This window comes from Stigmatopora argus, chromosome 17 (genome assembly GCF_051989625.1).
Source record: "Stigmatopora argus isolate UIUO_Sarg chromosome 17, RoL_Sarg_1.0, whole genome shotgun sequence".
Lineage (NCBI taxonomy): Eukaryota > Metazoa > Chordata > Actinopteri > Syngnathiformes > Syngnathidae > Stigmatopora > Stigmatopora argus.
The window spans coordinates 7,706,850-7,733,396 of NC_135403.1; the positions used below are offsets into that span (position 1 = coordinate 7,706,850).

The following is a 26,547-nucleotide window of genomic DNA, read 5'->3' on the forward strand; positions in this document are numbered from 1 at the left end:
CCTGAGGCGTATAATTTATCTTCCGCTTAAAGGGGAATATAAATAAACGAGTTACATTCAAAATTATTCCTGGATGTTAATTCATAGCCACGCATATAACCACAAATGCCTGTGTTGAGCAACACTGCTATCTAGTGGTCAATGTTTGACATTGCTTCAATCGTTGGTCACAGACACGCCCGCTTGTGTTTTGTCTACACATGGCCTTTGGGGGGAGGCATCTAACCGCCTTTGCACAGGGAAAACTATATCGAGTCACAATACAAGCACGAGTTATGTTAACCAAGGAAAATATTACTAATGGAAGCAGGAATTGTTCCACCATTGGTATGTTTCAAATCAGTTGTGGGATGATATTGTTTTTAGGAATGCCGTGAATGAAACGAAAATATCAAGATTGCTTGCCAGGGATTGGCTATTCAGAGAACCAATGAAGACAAAGCATTTAAGAAAACAGTCCGCCTTTTTAAGGTGTTGGCCAATGAACAAACGGGTGAGACAGCCTCTTGTTTGCCAGCGCCCTGTACGATACAGACCGTAGATCAGTAAAACATTTTCCACTTTCCCAACAAACAGTGTTATCTGAATAAACAAACTGCTTTCAAGTCAGTACACGAAATATAATCGTATTCTTGAAGAGTGCCACAACCAAGAAGTAACGTTTTGAAAGCTCATTTTAGCAGATATGCACGCTGAACTGTCGCGGGGAGAAAGTTATGAAGGACCAAAGCACCCTTTTTCAAGTGGAAACTACAACAAATAATAAAAAATATATGTTATAATAATGCCTGGAATATACAAAGGCTAGCGAGAACTCTTTGATTCAACTACGACTTCAAATGCAAAGTAAGTAGCAGCGTTCTAACGTACTATGATGTATTGAGAAATGTAGTCGAGAGTATGATTTTCGCTTTTTTTTGTTTAAAAGGTGCAATAATTTGATTAGTAACAAGCATACTTATTTTCGATTTTGTGGATATCCTCAAGTTTTACTTTTCAGAAATTTATTTTATTTAAAAACGCTAAAATATCTTTACAACGCCTCTGTACGTATATATCATCCTTTTAGGCGAATTGAACTGTACGTACTGTAGTCTGGTAATAAATAAGCAGACATTTTTAATGTAGTAATAGTATATTATCAAAATATTACATTTAATGTCTTATGGCAGAAAATAGGAATAATTATTTTGATAATAATGTGTCTATCTGTTTGTCCATCTATCCTTCCATCTACCCACTCATCCATGTAGTATCTGAAATAATAAATAAAATACCTGAAGAAAGTAACTTAGCCCTTTAAAATCAAGTCTACTGAAAGGAGTTATAGTATGACACACCAAACCACGGGTTCTGTAAACTCAGCACTTTGTCATCCTCCCCCGCAACCCAACTCAGTCATTTACATACTTTGAGTTCGTATGTAATAATTAAAAAAGATCCATTTGGTTTTGTCTTACAACATTGTACGATTTTTGTCTGGTGATTGTTGTTACTTTTTTGTGTGTGCTTAGAAAAATGCACACATTGTTTTTTAATTTGTCAATTAAAAATCAAAATTGAGAAATAATTTGTATTCTTTTCACGAAAGAGAAAGTATTTTATACAATCCATTAGCCCAGTAAATGTTGCACTTCTTTAAAATAGTTGTCTTCATCAATATATTTACAAGATGTATTGACAGCTCCACCAACCAATTTACAAACTTAAATTCTTGGGTTTATACCAACTGACTACTCATTTGTGTTTGTTGTTTTGAATACATGAAATGATTGTTATTGTTTCATTAGTCCGAATGATGAGAACTAGACAAGGGAACACAAGCTTAGGGAGAAAGTCAAAGCAGCTCAGATGGTGTCCCAAGTTTGCCTAATGTTTTGGTTGTCTCTACAGGTGTCTCCTAATCTCCTTACATTGCTCACATTCCAAAGGTTTTATTCCCGGCTTGGAGGGTCACTAACTTGGCCATGGGATGTTTGGGAACACTGAATCACAAGAAGTTTCAACTTCAGGAATGCAGTCGTTTGGATACAAAGTGAGAAAAAAAGCCTAGAATGCAAATAGTGAAGTGCATGTCTGAATCTCTCGCTCTTTTTTTAGTGCATTCAAATTATACTATGTGATATTTATACTGGTATTGACTAATTTGTATTCCCATTCATCAAACATTTCATTTATTTATTTGTTCATTCAGTATTTCCATTCAAAAGTGTGTTTCATATTCATCCATCCATCCATTCACTACCACTCCTAATTTTTTATCATTGTATTATTCCATGGTATCACTAATCCCCGATGTTATTCCACAATGTAATTGTGAAGCTACTCGCACTAAGGGACATAGGGATTAATGTCATGTTCTTGGTGGGGTCACAGTGAATGAACAACACTGTAGTGATACTCTTGATTGTCCTAAAGAGGTAGGGTTTCTTTCAGTATATACACACCATGCCTCATTTGTTTAGAATACGTTCACAGAGGACAATTGTTCTTTACACTGCTTGTTGCTCTCAGTCAAGAATAATATTATGTCAATGGCTACATTTGCATGTTGCCAATAAACTGGCTCCTCTTTCATCTATTGTCTAAAATGTGACATTACTGTTTTATGTTCATTACTCGTGACAGGGTCATACTGGATTTAAAAAAAAAATCAGGATGGTTCAGTGACAGTGACAGAACAAAACAGACAATTGCTGTGTGTTGTTGCCTTTATGATTCATTCAAGGATGACAAGGGCCCCCCAAAAGGGTGATAATTTTGTCTAAGGGTGTATAGTTGTGCTTGGTAGGCTGTTTGAACACTGTAAATTTCCCTTAGGCATGTTAGCGGAAATGGTTGTCACTTTGAACCCCCGTGATTGGATAGTAATCGATTCGGGGTGTCTCCTACCTGGTGCTAATAGGTCGCGACCCTTGTGAGGATAAGTGGTTTGGAAAATGAATGAATAAACAATTTTACTTGGAATGGCTCTGCCTAGTAAAACCTTAGGCACTTTCCGACCACAAGTGTGGTTAATTATCCGTAATTGCGTAATGCTTTTTTTTGTTTGTTTTCTTTTTCCACTGAAGCTCTTGAAATATTTTTTGGACACGTTTTTGTCAAATCTTGTTTCTACTAGTCTTAATTATGCTCCATCTGGCAGTAATTCAACTGTCTATATTGTAATTAAAAACAAGTTTTTTTATTTTTCCTTCAAGATACTCAGTCGTGGCGCGTTCTTCCCACTTGTATTTGTTTATAAATGTAATTGATAGGAATCTTCTCACGATGCATTTTGTTGCATAACCAGGCAAATCAAAGATATAACAATTTTGGATGAGGAAGAAAAATATAGGATTCCATAATACTTTTTATAGAATCCTCGTTTTTTTTTCCAGACTTGCAGCGTAAATACATTTACGGATATGAAACAAATAAATCTCTTCAATGGTGTGTAGAAAATGACAACATTTTCTCTTTGTGTTTTTCTCTCCGTCCTCACCTGTACGCATTAGTGTTGCTTGTCAATCACATCAGCTACAAATACTGAACATTTGGAATCATTCTGTCACTACCTAAGGTTGCTTTTAGGTCAACTGAGTTTAATGGAGTGCAGAAAATGTATGGTATCTATATTTCAGAGTGATGTAGCCAGCTGCAGCCATAAACTTCACCAGTGAATGAGTTGTTGTGTAATCAAGTGGCTCGGCGTTAGTATCATCCACAGAAATAAACGAGTATCTTTGGTAGAGCCCGGTTACCCTTTCATAAGTATCAGCAATATGTAATTTGCATAACATAATGATATTTATCGCAAAGTTGTGTTTTCTTTAGACAGCATTATCTCATGATTCCTCTGTAAAATATTTTCCAAGAAACAGACGCTGCGTTTTTAAAAGGAAGAGAGAAAGATTGGCACACTTTTGGCAAATGAAGCACAATCACTTAACATAAACATTAAAAAAATACATTTTCTTTCGCAATACAACAATAAAAACATTCTCTAATGAAAAAAAATCCCCCTCACGTAACTTAAAGCCATATTTACTAAAGTTTTACATGTGCAAAAGCAGGTACAAACTTGATTTGTCTGTGTAGATTACTCGGATTACAAACTTGATTCAGGATGTGGACGCCCTCGGCATTTATTTGGCGGATGATTTATGAATGTTCAAACAATTTAGACAAATAGACTTCCACTATAATGCAATGAATTTGAATGACTGAGTGTGTAGTTAAGCCCCTTGTTGGCCATTTCCAGATCATTGTTAGATACTATTAGTCACTGTAAAACCTATGGCATTTAAATGATGTTAGTCATTTAGATTTAAGGGCATGATGCAGGGATGCACAATTGCCACATTGTTTTTCCCACGCTGTGTTCGTGGCAATTCGTAATTTCCTAGCAACCCATGTAAAGCCCATGCAAATGATTGGGGATGCCAGGAAATGGGGGACACACACACACACGCAACCTTGTATTCTGTTGATCATGTCCACTTCATGGCAAGGAGGTGGAATGTGTTAATTGGTGTGCTAACAGACAGTGGCCTTTTGTTGCGGACATTCAGGAGATAATAAATGCTCCCTTTCCTGCCTTTCGTTCCATTGGTCGATCCTGTTTTTGTTTTGCACGGCTCTCTCCATGCAAGCTGGAGTATGTCCTTTTGTCTTTGCGAATACCGGATCACATTTTAACTCTTGACAAGCTGACTGATGATACGGGTTAGGTTATTGTCATGGTAAAGTTCAACAACCATTGAAATCCAGACCCATAAAAGGATTTGTTTCTTATCTTCATAAATTATGTGAGTTTAATGCTATTGTTGTTAATGCCGTATTGTGGCTGGGAAGTTAACATGGGTCTGTTAAAAACATCATTGACCCTGCATGCAAGTATCAATCAATTTCTCTGAAAACATTTTGGCATCCTTTTTGTAACAGATGCTCCTTAAAGGTTTTTCTACAATATTTATTGCGCCACTAGATTTTTGTCACAAAATGAACAGGTTTTAAAGCGCAAACCTCTTCTATCCTGTTTCCACTGTGCAGTGGAGGATTTATTTTTTTGCAAAACCCCCATTAACACCCAGTCAAGCTAACCTATTGATATATAAAGTATTTGTGTATGCAAAGCACACTTTTTGTTTTTTAACCTCTGAAAAAGGAAAAAAGACTCTTTAAACACCACAAATTACATCACATACAAGCCATTGTGTGACATCAGTACATTCGAAACTGGTATAAAGTTGCCACAAAAACACACTTTTTATTGTTTCTGCACCTGTTCATTCTGATGTCTATTCCCTTTGTCCCTTTGAGACTCAGATGAAACTTATAGCCGCACATAATACAGTAAGGTAACCAATGTGTGACGAGTAGACGGGACAATCTGAGATACTTGAATTTGATTGGCGAAAATAATAATGGCCCATAAACATTTCTGAAAATGGTTATATCGATGATTTTGACTATTAAACATTGGACTAATTAAATTTTGTGTTTTTACTTTTATACAAGAATCTTTTTGCTGGGATGTGCATGAACTAAGTGTCTTCGATCCTGTCAACCTTTAACATTAATGTTTAACGCATCTTTTTTTTTGCAGTGTAAGAATACAACGATTTAGCTTGTAGGAATAATGACTTTGATTTTTGTTATATCTATAAAGGGACACAGCTGCCCTCCGTTGCAGCACCATCTGGGCCAGGGTGTCTTGATGGGGTCAGGTCTGGGTCATTATGATTTGCTTTCTTCATAACTCTCTTGAGGATCATAAAGCCACAACAGTGGGAGAAAAGTAGTTGTGCTTTAAAAAACAAAACAAAACCAGACAGCAGGGGGTAAAACAAAGGCGCATTTGGTATTTTCCATGAATCAGGAAACAGGATTTTGGTGTGTGTGTAATTCTGCTGTCATAGTTTGTATTCGTTCTGTGCAAAATCATCAAAATGAATTAATTTTAATAATTCTGTGGAACAAAGCCATTGTGTGTCGTTGTATTTTTGCATTTGGTGAATCTACTCTTTTTTTTTTAAACCAAGTTTATACTTTGAACCTAAATGTTGCTATATTTATTGTTTGTTTTCTATTTTATTACACCAGAGAATGGACCATTAGATGGAAGGATTGATAATACATTTTTTTTTACTGTATATTAACCTAATTTAAACTCTTTTCCTGTGAAAGATGCCACCGTTAGCCTTTGGTCCTGCAAAGGATGTTGAATGAGAGCATAGTTGCATTGGGATCAGTGGTTTGGAATGTCTTTTATATATGCAAATGGAAAGCTACTGTCACTGGTTTTCATCTGTGCGCCCCTTCTCCTCAGTAAAAATGAGTGTGGCAAATCTCTGCTATAGGCTGTGCCACCAGAAAATAAGTCTGAATTGCTGGGTTAGAAAAAAGGTAATTAAATGAGACAATATATTTTTAATACTGACTCATGCAATTTGAAATTGAATTAATTAGTTTGAACATTTCACACCCAATCTAGATATATCACATTTTGGTCTCACACTTCATTTTGCATGTGTTAATGAACAAACTTCTACACAAAGCATAATATTGAGCATATGCAACACATGTGTCTGCATGCAACTTAGGTTTACACTGTTTTTAGCATGAACAAAGTACTCTAAGTAACGCCTCTACAGTATCTAGATCTAGATAGCATCTTCAATCGCATCCCAGTGTGTAGATTCTACAGGTAGTATAATTCACCCTATTAATAGGATGACATCATGAAGGTTACCAAGCAACACTGACATATTATAGACTTGCAGATTAGTAAGGCTTATGGCTACCTGCTGTTCTTTTCTTGTCTCGCATTGCTGCGCAAATCCATTATCTGATTAATGTGAGGATATACAGTACGCAGTGCACTATACGTAAAGACAATGAGTGTGCTGATCTCTTAAACAGAACAGCTAAGGACAGCCTTTTTCATCAGAAATGTACTTTCCATTCACTACATCATCATTCATGTGCTTTTGTGCTCATCACACACCCATCCTCATTTCATGTCTGGGATGGATGAAATTTCCTATTACCAATTCTCGGGCAACCCATCCTGCTATGAATGAGTGTGAGAGAGGAATGTGTGAGTGGTGACTGACACTGACTGTGGCCTTTTTAATAGGTCAGGGAAAGACAAAGAGCTGCTGTTCTTGTATGAAAATCAGAAGCAGGACGCAGGCCAGGATAAAAAGTGTTGAACAAAATCACTGCGGATCATAAATTATTTATTTTTGATCGGCACATTCGTTGCTTGCCTCAATGTTTGCATTTTTTTCTGTGGGTTTAGAACAGAATTATGAATGCCCCCTTTGCGTCATTAAAGAATGAAATTGTGACATTGTACGGACAACTTCGTATTACAGTAATCTTCTAAATAAAGGGTGTCAAACTCGGGTTGGTTCGCGGGCCACATTAACATCAACTCCATTTCATGTGGGCCGGACCATTTTAGATCTAATATCTAGATTTTTTTATTTTTTAAAATTTGATTAAAAGAACTGGATCAAAAGTCCTAAATAGTCAGTTTTTATAGATCTAAAACAATGTTTATTTGAGCTTTTTTTTCTTCATAATGGAAAATTTCTAACTAAAAACACAAAAGAAAAAAATGGATAAAAAAATTGCAATGATTGTTTTTAAAAAGGGAAAAATCAGGAAATGTAATGTACATCTATAATCATTTGAATTTGATCCTAAAACAGAAAGTCGGCACTCATGATTTACTTTCTTGGGCCGCACAAAACGAGGCGGCGGGCCAGATTTGGCCCCCGGGCCGGCACTTTGACACCTGTGGTGTATAGTTTCCTATCTTATCAGAAATTAGACTGACAACGCCAATTGGCACATTTTTCGACTATTAAACCTGGAAAATGAAATTTTGTGTCCTTTCAGTTTATTAAACAAGATTCTTTCCATTAGGATGTACATTCTCAAGTAGTTTATTTTAGCTTTTTTTAAATATATTTTTAGATTTTACAAAATGATTTTTGAACTAAAACACAGAAAAAAAAGATTAAAAAATTACAATTATTGATTTAAAAGGGGGAAAATCAGGAAATTTAATATACATCTCCACTCTTCATTTTAATTTGATCCTAAAACAGAAAGTCGGCACTCATGATTTACTTTCTCGGGCCGTACAAAATGATGCGGCGGGCCAGATTTGGCCCCCGGGCCGGCACTTTGACACCTGCGTTCTAAATGATGTTAATATAAAAGTTGATGCTATGATGGTGTTCATTCAAACGATCTATTAATTTCTACCCTACCTCTTAAAACAAGAAAATCAGAAAACAAAATGGTATTAAAGCCTTTTTTTTAAAAAATGGCAGCTGCATCTGGTGGCCATTTTTGGTAGTAAGTACTAGAAAGCAAGTTTATTTTCCGGATAAGAGTTGATTGACTTACAAATGATTTCATTGTTTGTTTATTAGCCATTATGTCCATAATTGTGGGTCATATCAGAAATCCACTTTTATACCCCTCAACCTCCTATCCCACTCCGCCTATAAAATATAGTTTGTTAAGTAGTAACGACAGAAACAAACTTGTGGCTTCAATGACTGAGAAAGCTAACCGTTTATTTGTGTTCATATTGAAATTATAGTCAGGTTAAGTAGAGGGTGGAGCTCTGTCTGGCTTTTGACGGGGAAACTCGTGTTTCAGGTCTGATCAGGTAAACAGCAATACCTGGTGGGCAGGTCACTTCCTGTATGGAAGGATGTTTTTTCTTGCACTGTAAATTGAGTGGGTGTGCTCGCACATGCGTGTCAAGGTGCGTTTCAGTTGCAGGAAGAACGTGATCGGGTAGGTGTTCTTTTGTGTCCCATAGTTTTGTTTTCCTGATTGTTATCTGTATTTATGGATTTCCTCCATTTGTTTTGGGCGATCAATCCTCTGTTTATAACTGTTGTGCAGCCTCACTTGTTTAATTATGCTTTCAAAATTAACTTGATTGATATTGCTTTGCAATGTTGTAACACGCCTCGTTCAGTGAACACAGAATCTTGTTACACCAGTGCATTCATTGATTCATTATTCATTCATTACTGCATGTTATGTCCGACTTTGTGAAACTAATACTCGTTTTGATATTGTAAAAGTGTCAAATTTAGTAAACATTCAAACTATTACTTGACATTACTACTATACTACAAAACATTACAAACTATTACATACTTAAGTGTTTGCCACAATTTTGCCAATTACTAATTTAATTTGCCATGTTATTTTTTTGTTTATGAGCACAGAAATGCATTTGTCAATGCCTGAATTAGTGTATTTTTGAATGAGTTCATTGCTAAATGGTGATTCTTAATTACGCAGGGGTTCCTTGTAGTCCAAGGGTGTCAGACTCGGGTTGGTTCGCGGGCCGCTTTAACGTCAACTTGATTTCACGTGGGCCAGACCATTTTAGATATAATATTTAGATTTTTTTTAAATAAATGGATTAAAAGAACTGGATTAAAAGCTCTCAATATTCAGTTTTTTATAGATCTAAAACAATGTTTATTTTAGCTTTTTTTAAATATATTTTTAGATTTTACAAAATGATTTTTGAACTAAAAACATGGAAAAAATGATTAAAACATTACAATTATTGATTTAAAAGGGGGAAATCAGGAAATTTAATATACATCTACATACTATCCCGGGCCACACAAAACGATGCGGCGGGCCAGATTTGGCCCCCGTGCCGCCACTTTGACACATGTTGTAGTCTATTGTTCTTACACGTTCTGTGAGCACACCTTTTATTGACACACACCTCATTAAAAAGAAATGTTACCACAAATAAAATTTCATTCATAGGAAAAAGCATAACAAATGCAGTTTTTACTATATAGGTTTTCATTACCAAATTCAAACTCCCATTTTCTTGCAGCTTTTTATGTCCATTTTTAATACTGTATATTATATGCCTCATAGCTGACTGAATGTGCTCACTAGATTAGTAGAGACCTTCTTTTTTTTAAATGACATGAATAGTTTTGCTAAATGTACAATATATACAATGACTGCACAGTGAGTAGTTTACACATTTCTTTCATAATTGTGACTAAGTGAGGGTATTCTATGGAGGTTATAATCTCAATGAGGATTAATGTAGGTAAACCAATCACAGTTGAGGGAATCTGCAGTTACTGAAGTTATTGGATTGGAGGGCTTAAAGCAAACGACTCCTGTGAGATGTATGGAGTAATTTAACGGTGTGCTGTAAGGAGCCTCTCTAATGTGATTAGGAGATCAGTTTCAGTTATACTGGTTGGTGCTACTCTCAGAGTACAGGACAATTAAGGACAGAAAACCTGATGTGTTGATGTCAGCACTGGAGGGATGCTTTGGTTTTGTCACAGTTATTTACATTAGAACTGGTCTGTAAATCACAAATTTGACATTTTTGTTGTGATTTTAAAACATTTTGTCATGCATTTTTAAATAATAATAATATAATTTTAATTGGAAACATTTAGACTCCAACCTATTCTATTGTAGTTATACAGTTTGCCTTTTGCAAAGTTGTAGTACTAATAATATCTGTGTGGGTGTTCTTGTAACTGGCCATCCCATTTTGATTCACATGTTATTTCTTATCTTGCGGGGTAAACAAACAGAATCTACTGCTAACTATCAGATGTTTACACAAGATGAATATACAGGGAGCATTAGAACAAGTAGTAGTGGTGTTTTAAGGGGTTGTAAAATATAAATGTAGGAAAATAACAAAGGGTATTTTTCTACTTTAGTCCAAGTTGTCTTAGCATTTACTACTCTCTTGTACTATATCCACCAGATGGTAGTAGAGTCTTTTAAGATGTTATTGGATTCCGAGAGGATCTTGTAAGTAAAGTGAGCAGAAGAGTGCATCGTTTTGTTAGCCACATGGAGAAGTGTCTGTAACCTGACCAATAAAATTTTGTAAGCAGAACTGACATGGTGAAATACTTTTTTTCATCATCCTTTTGTGCCTTTTAAAATGTCCTTGGTGTTCTTGTACTGCATAATTACTCCCTCAGAGCAAAGGAGCATTTCTAATATTGGATATTATGGAGTTATTCCTCCTTACATACAACAAAAGGCTTGGAAAACCTCTGGTTACCTCACGATCCGATAAGATTTGTGGTAGGAGGCTCAAGATAACTGAAGTAAAGTTAATAGTAACTTATTCGACAGCTCCAAAGACACGCCATATATATTTTAAGCGTGTGTGCAACTATAGCAGTCTCTGATTATGCTTTATGTTCTCTTCTCACAGGTTTCCATAGCATAAGATCTGTCTGCAAATTCAGATGGTCTTTGGGGAGAGCTGGTGAGGAACTCATAACCTTGTTGCCTCACTGCCATTTCACACAGCCTGAGGGGGGGAGGAAGTGGCAGGAGCCATGCCTGCCCTCACAACTGGAGTGGCCCACGAGCCAGGTACAAACTATTTTGATGCACTAAATCTGAGAGATTTGATAGTTTTTGTAATGTTATACAATTTTGTTAGATGTTTTTGTAATTGTTTTTGATGTAAAATATTAGTGATTTATTTAGAATAGTGAAGTGGTTCCCATTAATTCTAAAAAATATATATATAATACAAAACCTCTCATTTTAAAGGGCTATATGAGTTGCTAGCAGCATTACCTTCAAAACTGAAGCCCCATACCAGCCACCCTGAGGAGACAACCTTCCTCCAGGGCATGTTTGGAGAGAAAAGCCTCCAGTTGCTGTTCTTGGTAAAACAACTCATATATTTTGTTTATCAATGTGACTATTCTTTGACAGATACAAATAATTTAACTTATGTGTTTATATGGCTGTCATTTGGATCTTTCCCATTGAACACTGTTGTGTGGGAGCCTCAACATCCCGTTCCTTCTTTCCGTATACAGTAATAAACAACCTGTCTTTGCAGATTCATGATGAACTGCAGCATTATGAAGAGTGCAAACCCGCTCCTGTCTTGAACAATGCTGAAAGTCTGTGTAGTCAAGTAAGTGGTTCAAAATCAAGTGAAGGGAGAAAACACCACAAAAAGAGGCCAATATTATTGAATGCAGAATTTACATTCTCAAATGGTTCATATATAATATAAGAAACTTTCTTTTTCAGTTGACTGATGAGCTTCAAGGGAAACCACTTAATCAAGAAATAAAGGAGCTTCTAAAGCTTTTAGCCAAACCTCAATTGAAGGTAAGAATTTTATACTATGAATGTCTAAAATTGTGTTTTACCCCATTTTCCACAACAGTGTAATGATTGATACATGTAATATACAATACTTACTCCACATTTCCATTGTCATTGTCGTTTCAAATTTTGAAGTCCATAGAAGTAATTTACCAATTCCACATTTCTTACTGTTGTTATTGTTGTCTATATATATATATATATATATATATATATATATATATATATATATATATATATATATATATATATAAACCAGCTTTGATTTGTACAGTACTTAAAGATGAGGCCATATTAGGAATTGTTTTAATTTTAACATTCATTCAAATGACTAATTTGCATTATCACACAATAAAATCCCAAGAAATAGCATATATATATTATATATATATATATATATATATATATATATATATATATGTTGAATTAATGTTAAAATTAAAACAATTACTAATATGGCCTCATCTTTAAGTACTGTACAAATCAAAGCTTATATATATATATATATATATATATATATATATATATATATATATATATATATATATATATATATGTTGAATGAATGTTAAAATTAAAACAATTACTAATATGGCCTCATCTTTAAGTACTGTACAAATCAAATCTGGTATATATATATATATATATATATATATATATATATATATATATATATATATATATATATATATATATATATATATATGCTATTTCTTGGGATTTTATTGTGTGATAATGCAAATTAGTCATTTGAATGAATGTTAAAATGAAAACAATTCCTAAAATGGCCTCATCTTTAAGTACTGTACAAATCAAAGCTCCTTTATGTAATGGCCCAGTTAATTCTCAGCATTTTGATTCATTCATTTTCTAAATCCCAGGCTTTAGGGAGTTAATATTCTATAGTAAAACAAATGTGTGCTCCTTATTGAATTTTTCTAGAGTCTTCTGTCAGTCCATGACATGGTTGCACAAAAAAACTATGACCCTGAACTACCTCCAATGCCTGAAGACATGAATGATGATGAGGATTCTGTAAAAATCATAAGACTAGTTAAAAACAAGGAACCACTGGTAAGACAACCCACACCATCATTTTAGAACCTGCTTGTCAGCAAACTACGTAAATGTATATACCTCACGCTATATAAGAACATAAGAATACATGCACTATTGTACTATAAACATTTTCTCTTGCAAAGCGATCCATACTATATTAAGTTGCTGTCAATATAGTGAAAGTGCCTAAGATCATTTTAACTCCTACCTTTATAATTACTATGTTATGTTTATTTGTTCCAATGAAGGCAAGTTTTATTTTTGTAATCCAGACGTGTCTGGATGTTTTTTTTTTTTTAAAACGCCCCGAGCCATTTTACTTATTTATGGCACTCCCTAAACCTTGACAATGATGTTTTCTTGGTTTTCTATATGTGCAAGTTAAATGTTTATTGGTGTCATGCACTTTTTTTTTTATAAGGGAGCAACGATAAAGCAAGATGATTTCACGGGAGCCATCCTTGTAGCACGAATCATGAAAGGCGGAGCTGCGGATAGAAGTGGTATGTTACATTAAAAGGGTGCTTTATTTCATGGAATGTTGTATGGTATTGTCAGTAACACATCTAGCATCTCTTTTTTTACTTGTGGGAGTTAGGGAAACAAACATGCGATTGATAAGCATAGATCAGGGGTATCAGACTCGGGTTGGTTCGCGGGCCGCTTTAACGTCAACTTGATTTCACGTGGGCTGGACCATTTTAGATATATTTAGATTTTTTTTTATAAATGGATCAAAAGAACTGGATTAAAAACCGTGAATATTCAGTTTTTTATAGATCTAAAACAATGTTTATTTTAGCTTTTTTAAAATATATTTTTAGATTTTACAAAATGATTTTTGAACTAAAAACACAGAAAAAATTGATTAAAAAATTACAATTATTGATTTAAAAGGGGGAAAATCAGGAAATTTAATATACATCTATACTCTTCATTTTAATTTGATTCTAAAACAGAAAGTCGGCACTTGATTTACTTTCCCGGGCCACATAAAATGATGCGGCGAGCCAGATTTGGCCCCCGGGCCGCCACTTTGACACATGTGGCATAGAATGTCAAGTCTAGGTAATCTAAAACAGTTACATGACTATTTTTTTTTCATGGCTACAAGCAATAAAATTTGCAATAAATTTAGATTAATGTACTGAAATTTTATTGTGTAGCTTGTGATTAGTCATTTTGTTTAACAGGCCTTATTCATGTTGGGGACGAGCTGAAGGAGGTCAATGGAATCCCAGTGGATGACAAGAAACCAGAGGAAATTATACGCATTCTGGTACGACCTGTCCTCTCCTGACTTCTCTATTTGCTTCGCCAATATAACACTTCTCATTTGTTAGACAAATACTTCCTTCCACTCATCCAAGAATCTGTGACTTCCATTTCCATCCATAATATTTCCATCCATAACCACTTCCATGGCTTGACACCATGCCTCTGGAAAGTGACACAATGCTCTGTAGTTTTTCCAAGTAGAATTATCCTCAAATTAGCTGTATGTATTACTCACCTAACCCATTGTTTTTATTTTGTCTCATCGAATATTCAGGTCCAGTCACAAGGGGCAATTACATTCAAAATTGTTCCCGGGGCTACGGATGATGTAATAAGCAAGGAAGCAAAGGTAATAACGGATTAAGTTGTTTGTTTACATTTTCAAATATTTAAATTGTATCCTTTCAATGTCCAACAACATAAATAGGCCAGTTACTACTGCAGTTATATTAATGGGATACAATTTGTAGTGGAATCATTATTACATATACAAATCAGCGACCTACACATGGGTTTATTCCTTTACATGTAAAGATGGTCATTTTTAATAATCATCACTGTATTTATTTTAAAATGACAGAAAAGCGTAAATGAAGTTGACAGACTTGAATGATTTTTTTTGAATACTTGCCCTTCAGATTTTAAAGAAAGTGACAAACAGCTTTTCCCCTCTGTCCCTTGTCATCTGTATTTTCAGATGTTTGTAAAAGCACTTTTTGACTATGACCCAAAAGACGACAAAGCCATCCCGTGTAAGGAGGCTGGACTGGCCTTCAAAAGGGGCTCCATTCTTCAGATCATGAGCCAAGATGATGCAACCTGGTGGCAAGCGAAACACGAAGGGGATGCTAACCCCCGCGCTTGCCTAATCCCTTCCAAACAGTTCCAAGAAAGGTGAGGAAAAAAATACAAAGAACTTTGGGCCGAAATGCAAAATGACCTCTTTTTGACCTTTACAGGAGACTTGCTTTGAGAAGTTCTTCCGCAATCCTCCCAATCCAGAGATCTTCTATTCGGCGATCCTGTAAGTTTCACTTATAAGATAGGAAAATGTAGTATGTTGTTGTATGCCTTACATACAAGGGTGTCCAAAGTTTTCCACAAAAGGAAAGAGACATGCGTATAACATTTCTTAATTATGTGAAACAAAATGACAGCTTTGTTTACAAATCAATTATCTATCCAGACATTCAACTTACTAACATTTTGCGTTTAAATCTGTGTGAAATAGCTCCCCCCCAAAATTTGGGGGTTTCTACTTTTATATCAAATGCAAAAACTTGTATGTACAATGTCCTATCAAGGAAAAGCTATACATTGCAGCTGTTTTAATATCGTTGCAGAAATGTACAGTGGTACCTCGTACAGTGGTTTTGCAGGCAAAACACGCTCATAACATAAACAAATTTAAATGAACTTGGATTACGATGCAGACACACTCAAAAATAAGTTTAATCGTACCTAACACTAAACTTAATTCTAATTTTGTTTGACATTTTGATACCTTTCCTCTTCTGGGTTGGCTCTTTTTGCCCCGCCTCCACACAAACTTTCAGTCAATATCGAGGGTTGTTTGAGTTTGTATTCCCTTCAAAATATTCCCAAAATTATGCACACAAATGTCCTCACAATAGGATAACGCACGACCACTTGCCAACGAGAAGTAGTATATACGGCATTCTCACTGACTAACGGGAAAAAAACACTGAAAAAATGCAACGCTCCGCCCAGTGCTCGCAGAGACATTACAAAGAGGGAGGTGCGACCAGAGACGTTAACACGAGGGAGTTGCGGGGAAAGAGACATTGCCCATGATGTTCTTATGAGCAGCGTCTCGCGTCCGCTGTCTGCTCGTATATCAAAATTTGTCTCGTATCTCAAGATAAATATTTGCCCAAAATTTTACTCGTATCTCGAATTGCTCGTATGTCGAGCCACTCGTATGTCGAGGTACCACTATATCTGTTTTTTTTAGATCCCTGTTTTTTTATGTGTGTATGTTGGACTGCAAGTTCTTTCTGCTATTTAGTGTGCAATTCTAGCTTTGGTTACACATATAATATTGAACAACTATTTTAAGGGGATGCATTCATATAAATTATCTTACATTAGTTTAATAACTTTTTATGAAGGCAATTAACTGTTTGTCTTGCTTTTTTAAGATGATGTGGCTGTAGAATTTGGTAGGTGTTTCCATCTTCTATTTTTTCCCTTTTTCATTGAAACCCCAACCTTCAAGCTAACATGCTAAATTTAATTTCTTGCTTCTTTTACTCATTCTGACAGTTGAGGAAATTGAAGGTAAAATTTATAACACCTTTCATTTAATAGTGCTTTATTGATGATGGTCATGCAGAGGAAAAAGCATAACCTCTTTTTAAGAAACCTAAAACACTCATTTCAATTTTTCATGTGCATACTTTTGTTTTATTGATGGAACTAAATATTTATTAATTAATCTGTTAAAATAATTGGTTTGTCATTGGATAACATACTGTACATTGCCACTTGTGTTACTAAACAAATATTTAAAATGCGACAGTCCAACAGTGCTACTTTTGGTGATCTTATCTATTCAATCCATTACGAGCCAGAAAATTCAACACTTTTTATTATCAGCAGTAGTTTTTGTGCCATATGATCTTGATCTGTTCACATACTGTAGCTGCCTTGTGAAATGAAACCTACAACTCAACAAAAATATTCCTAAACATTGGAATCAAATGAAAAATGTAAACTTTGGTTTCCTTCATGGGATGGTTGATGAATTGGTAGCATTTTGATCAGTATTCTCAGTAATAAGCCTGTTGTTCTTTGTCGCCATATATGGTAATTGTGTGCATTCGTTCAGTTTAAAAAACTATTTTCTGTGGGGCTTAGTTCTTATTTTTGTCCCTTCTGATCCTTTCCTTTGATTATGATAATATGCCACTGTTTTGGCCCCTTCTTGCTTCCTTTTTCTTCGCCAGAGGATCCTGACTTTATTAGCGGTTACCACCTAGGTGAGAGATTTCGTTCTTTTCCATTCTCTTCCAATTCTTTCCTTGTGTACCTTTGTTTCGAACCACAAATTGAAAAAAATCCTCTCTTTACTAACATCAAAATTTGGAAATTGCTATCATCCGAGCAATGTTTATTCTATTCCCTTTCTCTCCGTGTGTGCTGCTTGTCACCGTAAGATTTTTCTTTAACCAGTAATTTTTTTCACGCTGTATTTTGGTATTCAAACTACTGTGTTTAAAATTGATGGCTTTGTTTTGGTCTTTTTAAAGTGCGCAAGAAAATACACTTGTGTTTACCACAATGTCTTGTGAACCGTTGTCAGAAAATGTAAATAAGAGATTTTTTTTACTCACCCTTACTGTGATGACTAGTGACCGTTGTATTTTCCAGTGTTTTATAGTTTTAAGTGTAATAACATTATTATTTTACCTTTACATACCTGTTTATGTACCCTGTGACTGAATAGAACCCAACGTGTAAGCTTCCCTAGGTTCCAATCAGCTTCTCCCTGAACAGAGGGAGCAGTACAATCTTTTTTATGCACGTATGTTTTTATGCAAGTGGTTATCATCCTTCTTTTCATATCTATCTAATCAACAGATTCCTCTCCTAATTGCTTACCGAATGTTTTTATTATTACTTAAATGACCAGTCAACTATTTGCTTTTCTGCTAACCTAAGGGGTATGAATTTAATATTACATTCACCAAGTTTCATCATTTCTTTGCTTAGTTTTGGTCACACAAGGTAGCCAAAAATGACAATCTTGAACTGAGTTTGACTGACTTTGCAGTTTATCAGCACAAGTTTTACGCTGGACACCCTTTCTGACACAATTCCCACAAATGTTACATTTTGTGGTAGTGGACATTTAACGAATGGAGCATTGTTGGGAACATAAAGACTACTGATTGCGTATAGTCACGCAAAGAGAGTTTGTTCTCTGTACATTACAGATGAATATTTTGTTAATGTAGGGTCTAAATTTCATTTATAATTCTCCTTTGCCATTTTTTCTTCTTTATGTTTTGACTCTAGTTGGGTTTAGAAGAAGCTTCCGTCTCAGCAGAAAGGACAAAAAGACTAACAAGTCCATGTACGAGTGTAAGAAAAGTGAAATTTATGACACAGCTGACGTTCCCACTTATGAAGAGGTCACTAAATACCAGAGGCCAAGTAAAGCTAAACACCGGGTGGTGGTCCTAGTTGGTGAGTAGTGTGCTGGTCAATAAAGAAGTACAATTCGTCAAATTGAGTTTGAATGATTAACTGTGTTTGTCTTTTTGTAGGACCAACTGGGGTTGGCTTGAACGAGCTTAAAAGGAAACTTTTGATTTCTGATCCAGAGCACTTTAGTGTGACTATCCCACGTATGTCTACATTCTTTGTTTATTTTTTTAATAGACAATATTCAATTATCAATTAAAACCACATTTTTTGACTAACACTAAGGTTGAGTTATCCAAGCCTCATTCACTGCTAATGCTCTCTGTCTTTCTCTTTTAGATACAAGTCGGCCCAAGAAGAACCTGGAGAATGATGGCGTTGAATACCATTTCATATCAAAACATCTCTTTGAGACTGATATTCACAACAATAAGTAAGCACAATTTGAGTTGATGTTAATGCCCAATGAAAACACATACAAAACAAATTGAAATCATAACGAAACAGGTAGAGTGGATAGCGTAAAATGCTAAGTTACTTTTACATTCTATCTTACCAAAGACCCTTATGGATTTTAGAACATTTCAGTTCTACATTTTTTTTGTTCATCTTTCAATCTCTCTTCTCAGGTTCATCGAATTTGGAGAATACAAAGGGAATTACTATGGGACAAGTTTCGACTCAATACGGTCTATCCTTTCCAGGAACAAAGTATGTTTATTAGATGTCCAACCTCATGTGAGTAGCTCAAATAGTTTCTTCGCTATCTTCTCTACTAAGTTCTACTTATCTTTTTATTTGCAATTTATAACCTATGCTTACACCAATTTTGTGTTCTTGGAATTTTAATCTTTTTTTGTCTTCCAGATATTAAAGCACTTGCGAACAGCAGAGTTTAAACCATTTATAGTTTTTGTGAAGCCTCCTACAATTGAGAGACTGAGAGAGACGAGGATAAATGCAAAACTCATTTCACGCAAAGATGATAAGGGATCTGCCAAGCCATTTACAGTGAGTCCCTGGATTTATTTTAATTTCAGTTTGTTTATAATAAATAATTCATTGACTATTTGAATACCATATTGTATTGACATATGAGGGCATGCTCGTACTTGTCAACATCAAATCAATTGGCTAAAATTTATTTAGCAGAAGGTTATTTGTTATGTTTTATTGTGTATTTGCATACAAATGGCTCATTCAAGGCCTTTCCAGAAAACAAATATTGACCTAGTATTTTTAAGTAAAAATGACCCTGGAAACACTCCATACTATATAATAAGCAATTCAACTAAAATGTATAAATAATCTGGCCTCATTATCATTATACAGTGGTACCTCGAGATACGAGCTATTTGCAGACAAAACACGCTCGTAACATAACATAAACAAATTTAAATGAACTTGGATTACGATGCAGACACTCAAAAATAACTTTAATCAAACCTAACACTACACTTAATTCTAATTTTGTTTGACATTTTGATACCTTTCTTCTCCCCGGTTGGCTCTTTTTGCCCCGCCTCCACACTGACTTTCAGTCAATATCGAGGGTTGTTTGAGTTTGTATTCCCTTCAAAATATTCCCCAAATGATGCACACAAATGTCCTCACAATAGGATAACGCACGACCACTTGCCAACAAGAAGTAGTATATACGCCATTCGCACTGACTAACGGGAAGAAAAAAAACACTGAAAAAAATGCAACGCTCCGCCCAGTGCTCGCAGAGACATTACAAAGAGGGAGTTGCGACCAGAGACATTACACGAGGGAGTTGCGGGGAGAGAGCCAGTGCCCATGATGTTCTTATGAGCAGCATCTCACGTCCGCTACTTGCTCGTATATCAAAATTTGTCTCGTATCTCAAGATAAATATTTGCCCGAAATTTTACTCGTATCTTGAATTGCTTGTATGTCGGGCCACTCGTATGCAATGTTCCCTCTAATTTTTTGTTTGTCTGGGCAGAAAGACAACCTCCCTGAGCACACTGAGTACCGACCGGTGTGAGCAACATCATCATTGCTCGCTATGGGCACACACCAGTATCACACCTGCCATAAGCAGGTGTATGTCTACTACACATAAATGATTTAGTAATAATAAAATGTAATGATTAATATCTATGAATGGGCGGCCCGGCGGATGAGTGGTTCGCGTGTCGGCCTCACAGCTAAAAAAAATGGGATTTTATTTTGTGCGCTCCATATGATTTGCTGTGCGCAGAGAAGACGAGAGTAGTGCGCAATTGCGCACGCGTGCAGCTTAGAGGGAACATTGCTCGTATGTTGCGGCACCACTGTATTATATTTTGCTTTACAATATGTGAACTGTCTGTTCTGTTATCTTTTTCACACCAAACACAGGAAGAGGACTTTCAGGAGATGTTGGCAACTGCCCAGACGATGGAGAATCAGTATGGACATCTATTTGAGAAGGTCATAGTAAACGATAGCCTTTCGGAGGCCTTTGCCGAACTGCGTGTCTCACTAAAACAAGTGGAGATGGACACGCAGTGGCTTCCAGTGAGTTGGACTCATACGTGAGACGGTGAGATCTACACAGACTGTAAAACGACAAGAAATTGGGTGCTTTTGCAGTATATCTGCTTTATCAGGTGTTTTTGAGAGTTTTTGGAGGAAGATAGGATTACAACAGGCAAGTTATATAAATGCAGTTTATTATAATGTGTGGGATCTATGTTAATTTCAACCTTTAGTAAGGTCCTAATTCAAATCTTTTGAGGTTTAAATGGATTTCAAGGTGGAGGTTGTAAGGGTATTTCTAGGATATGGGCAATGATCTAGATTTCAATCTTAGATCCAAGATGAAGTACTTAGTTCCAAACCAAAATGTTGAATTAACCTGGTCTGTCGCAATACAGGCAACATTGCCAGCAGGTCAGCACCACAGCCAACCTGGAGCCTTTCTTCAATGTGTTTATAAGATGAAAATGTTACAAACCAAAGGAACTGTCACATTTGTTCTTGGGTTGACAACTCACATTCACATATCTGTAAAAGTATGCAAAAGGTAAGGGAGATTGGGTGAGTGAAAATTTATGCTTTGTCTTTATTTGTGTGCTTCAGAAATTATTTTAGCACCGGAACATAGTTTGGTACATTATTTTGAAGGGTAGTTGATATTTTTCTTTTTTTCTTTTCTTCTTATTTTAACTAAAGAAAATTAATATATTTTCTGATGAATGGGGGGTTGTGTATTTTGGTTTTACATTTTTATGTACATATCATTTTCAGAGCAATATCCTCCAAATTGTGCTGTAGTGGCTAAATTTATATTCAAAAAAATGTATTTGCTTTTTGGTCTTCCCACAAGCCATTCTATTCAGCAATTCTAGCGACTCGCTACTGCAGTTGAGAACTTTTTCTCCATATTTGTCTTTTTTTTTCATTATTCAAAGTCTCAATTACTCCTTTTTAAATACCATGCACTTTACTGTTTACATGTGCAGCTTTGTACCAGATGTGGAATATCAATCTTATCGTTTTAAGAGAAATATCCACACTTTTTCAAGCTAAATTTTTATTTTACAAAGTGGACATTTCAATAACTACAACATATGGTTCAAGTCATTAAGTCATTTTCTAAGCACATGGTTCGTTTAATTGGAGAAACTAGATGGGTTGTCATTGTTTTATTTTATTTTAATTCTACACACTAAATGCTAACAATAACCTGGTTTTATATTAATGTATTTATTTAAGAGCAAAAAATGCCAGAATTTCAGATTGTTTACAGTCTTTGAACTAAGGTAGCTTAATGTTTGATTGTAGCTTTGTATTAACTGTACATTGCTCAAGATTTCCTCACAACCTAAGGTGAAGGATGCGAGGGATTTTTTTAAAAAACACATTTTATATGCAGGTCTTCATATCTGTACATAAATCCCATCATAATCTGTATTGTACAAAAACTAGACTTTTTACTGCACAGGTTAATGGCTACATTTTATATTAAAATAAAAACCAACTATGTTTCTTTGTCTTGACCATTTGTGCCAGGGCAAAACTTGGACTTATGGGAAGATGCCTTGTTGTCTACACTGTTTTCCACAGTTCTCAATTTGACAGTATCAGTCCAAAAAGTTAAGGTTTAGTCTTCAGCAAGAAGTGGTTACAATAACCGTGTCTGAACAGAATTCCCCAAGAGCTTTCTGGAATATAGAAAATGTGATACTATATAATTAAACCTTCCCCTTGAAAAAAAAATCAAATTCTCTGTACTGTAAATGCCACATGATGGCAGTAAAGCAGTATCTACTTGTGATGATTATAACCTATTCACAGTTGTCAATCAAATGGTGTGTACTGATTTTGGGGTTTGGCTGGGGGGGTTCTCTATCCAACCTTCCTTAATTATGGTTTTGGTATGGTAAACCAGTAAAGTTTTAGTATGGGAAACGTGTCAGAGCCCCTTTAGCCTATCACCAACCCTTCATGGCGTCAAGCTTGATGCACTTATTGACTTTTCATAATATGAGATAACATTTACTATACGTACTTAGACCACATGTGTCAAAGTGGCGGCCCGGGGGCCAAATCTGGCCCGCCGCATCATTTTGTGTGGCCCGGGAAAGTAAATCATGAGTGCCGACTTTCTGTTTTAGGATCAAATTAAAATGAAGAGTATAGATGTATATTAAATTTCCTGATTTTTCCCCATTTTTAAATCAATAATTGTAATTTTGTAAGAAGTTTTTTCTGTGTTTTTTAGTTCAAAAATCATTTTGTAAAATCTAAAAATATATATAAAAAAAAGCTAAAATAAACATTGTTTTAGATCTATAAAAACTGAATATTCAGGGATTTTAATCCATTTATAGAAAAAAAAATCTAAATATTATATCTAAAACGGTCCGGCCCACGTGAATTCAAGTTGACGTTAAAGCGGCCCGCGAACCAACCAGAGTCTGACACCCCTGACTTAGACTGAGCTGAAAGGTAAAAGAGTGAAAATTCAGTGCAAGTGGTCAGAACTAGATAACATTATTCTCAATATCTTGTGTGCCAGGAGGTTTCGGTGTATGAAAATACAGCATATTTTTGTGGTCAGAAGGAAGTATTTTGTATTTATTCAATACAAGGTGATATAAGGTAATATAATATATATGTTACCACTTCTACAAATTCTAGTTTTTCCCTTCTTCCTTGTCATTACCTCTAACTCAGCCGTGTGGGATGCAAGTTTTGACTGAAAAAGCCCAATGCCTCGTAAATCATCATGAACACATCTGTTAGCAAGAAGCTGCATGGCACGCGCCTGAAAACACAACTCTGTCCCTGAAGCCTTCCATTTAATAGGAATGGACACGGTGACATTTTTGGCAGTAGCGTGTTGAGGCAGGAGGAAGACATTATTCAACAATGTTTTTTTCCACAGGAGAACGCCCCCTCCAAAAAAAATGAAAAATAAAAAAAATAACAGACCACCATTTGGGGGATGTTTAATTTGCTTTTCCCTAGAAGCTTGTATTTCCATTTGAAAAATGTCGTGTCGATTATAACAGTGGCCTCAGCTGCAGTTTAATACTCTGCAATTAAGCACAAACCACTGAAATCTGTCTACTGTTTGCTTATGTGCAAATTAATATTCCTCTTTACCACACTCTAATCACACTGCAATTATATTCTTAGAGGTGTCTGCATATGGCTGTGATTGCGTCTGTGTCTTTCTGACTGGTGTTCCACATTATGCGTTTTTAATTAGTTGCTATTTATAATAGTCAGTCCATGAGTAAAATGAATTTTATAAGACCTAAATAGTAAAAGATAGACTTCATTTAAACTCTTAACTTCTAATCTTTTTACTGTATTTTTAATCGGAATTCTTTCATGGCATTACATCTATTTTTCCTGCTGATTCCACTTTTATGGTCACTGGAACATGTAAAAGCTGGGCGTACTGTAAACTCCAGTAAATCAAATTAACATTTTAAAAAGGCTTTGACTGATATAGTGCTATAATATTTTCGGGGGACTTACAAAATTGCAATAGTTATATGAATAACCACATATTCATGTATACATGCATATGTGGTTATTCATATAACTATTTTTCATATGATGTACAAGCATGTACATTATTTATCCACCTTCCTAAGATGTTTATATTGATTGAAAACTAAATTGTCCATAAGTGCCCATGTGATTGTGAGTGGTTGTTTATCTTTGTAAGCTGTATTTTACCTAAACAAACCACAGCAATTGTATAGAAAATATTTTTATGTCTTTATTTTTATTTTTATGTTAAAATTAGTATTCGGAATTTTTTTTGCACAACAACAAATAACAAAATAGGTGATTTTCATCCCCAGATCACCTGACTCTGCTTCTGTAAATGTAGCCACTAGATGGTACTACAGCCTTTTTAAACAGTCCAATCTGAACCAGACCATTGATTTGCAGCTACCTGACTTAAGTGTCCCAACTGACCCATGACTACTATATTGTATATTTTAAATTTGACATCATGGCCACAGATTTTTACAGAACCGTATGTTTCTTTAGGGTTCCACTTTATAATTCCCTTTGGCCACGTAAAATGTCCCAGGTGTTCATTGCTGGACATTGGGAAGATTCCTGAATGGAAAAAAAAGACCATTTATCACCCTGGGCAGTCTACGGCAAAAGGTGGACAGCTTTTATTACAGTACAGAACGTTCACAATACCATGCATTTGTACCTGACTTCAACAATTCATTCATTCAACCTTGCATGGGGGTGCTAGAGCCTATCCCAGATAACCATAGCAGGTGGAGTAAACCTTGAACTGGTTGCAAGCCAACTTACAATCACCAATAGAGAATTTTGTGTGCTTCTGTTTAAATTAATTTAAAACAATTCATGACAGCCCACAAATATATAGTACATATATCACCTGGTGCTGTTAAGAAGCAACAATTATTAACATTATTTAAATAAAGATAACTCTCATACTCAAACAGTACTTTCTGTATGCATGCCGAGTCTTAACATGAGAACCGTCAAATTTGACAATGTCAATATTTTTACATTATTTTTTTTACAATTGCTTTTTCTCGGCCTGTTGCTTCAATTTTCTTTAATAATAAAATAAACAGTAATTGTTTGGGAAGATGATAATGAATCGACTCTATAGCGAGAAAAATACTGTTGGTAGACACAACCTTAAAGTGACTACTACCACACCTGAATCAAATTATCCACTCATCAACAATCTGTCCAGAAGCTTCATACCGATCTCGATTATTTGATTCAGGTGTGTTGGTGGGGGGAGACATGGAAAACAGACTGGATAGGGGCTCCCGAGGACCGGACTTGGTCACTCCTGATTTAGAGCAGTGGTCCCCAAACTATTCCAGAAAGGGCCGCAGTGGGTGCGGGTTTTTGTTCCAACCTGTAAGAGGAAACCTTTCCACCAATCTGGTATCCTAGAAGTACAATCAGTGGATTGCAGACAGGTGCTTCTTTTGTCAGCAGAAACCTCATTGGTTAAACTGTTGGATAGGTTGGAACAAAAACCTGCACCCCCAGCAGCCCATGCGGACCAGACTTGGCCACCCCTGATTTAGAGTGGTCAACCAGCCTACCATGCATGTTTTTGGATTGGATTGGATAACTTTATTCATCCCATATTCGGGAAAGTTCATTGTCACAGTAGCAAGAGGGTGCGAATGCAGATATAGGAAAGGCATTTTAGATATAGATAGATAGGCAATAAGTAAGTTAATTAATAAATAAATACATGAATAAATATAGAAATAAATAAATAAGCGTGTTGCTGAAATTATCTATCTATATATATACATATATATATATATATATATATATATATACACACACATACATACATACATATATATA

The 26,547-nt window shown here is 35.4% G+C and overlaps 1 protein-coding gene across 3 annotated transcripts in view; it reads left to right on the forward strand.

Annotated features, from left to right (window-relative positions):
* The first annotated feature begins 555 nt into the window (after positions 1-555).
* mpp7a (MAGUK p55 scaffold protein 7a) overlaps positions 556-26,547 on the forward strand; it is a 67,172-nt gene continuing 41,180 nt past the window's right edge. The window contains exons 1-21 of one of the 3 annotated variants that reach the window (XR_013305731.1): positions 556-846; positions 1,894-2,035; positions 11,258-11,421; positions 11,605-11,723; positions 11,903-11,980; positions 12,100-12,180; positions 13,120-13,251; positions 13,658-13,739; positions 14,430-14,515; positions 14,789-14,863; positions 15,212-15,408; positions 15,474-15,538; positions 16,677-16,697; positions 16,801-16,815; positions 17,484-17,516; positions 18,556-18,726; positions 18,807-18,887; positions 19,024-19,117; positions 19,314-19,422; positions 19,552-19,695; positions 21,052-21,718. Coding sequence is in view for 1 of the 3 variants with exons in the window: in XM_077623872.1 (XP_077479998.1) it covers positions 11,385-11,421; positions 11,605-11,723; positions 11,903-11,980; positions 12,100-12,180; positions 13,120-13,251; positions 13,658-13,739; positions 14,430-14,515; positions 14,789-14,863; positions 15,212-15,408; positions 15,474-15,538; positions 16,677-16,697; positions 16,801-16,815; positions 17,484-17,516; positions 18,556-18,726; positions 18,807-18,887; positions 19,024-19,117; positions 19,314-19,422; positions 19,552-19,695; positions 21,052-21,231 (1,800 nt within the window). In the remaining 2 variants the exon portion in view is untranslated. Of the gene's footprint in view, positions 847-1,893; positions 2,036-11,257; positions 11,422-11,604; positions 11,724-11,902; positions 11,981-12,099; positions 12,181-13,119; positions 13,252-13,657; positions 13,740-14,429; positions 14,516-14,788; positions 14,864-15,211; positions 15,409-15,473; positions 15,539-16,676; positions 16,698-16,800; positions 16,816-17,483; positions 17,517-18,555; positions 18,727-18,806; positions 18,888-19,023; positions 19,118-19,313; positions 19,423-19,551; positions 19,696-21,051; positions 22,679-26,547 lie in introns of those variants that run through there. The other 2 variants (XM_077623872.1, XR_013305732.1) reach the window with 2 other exon arrangements.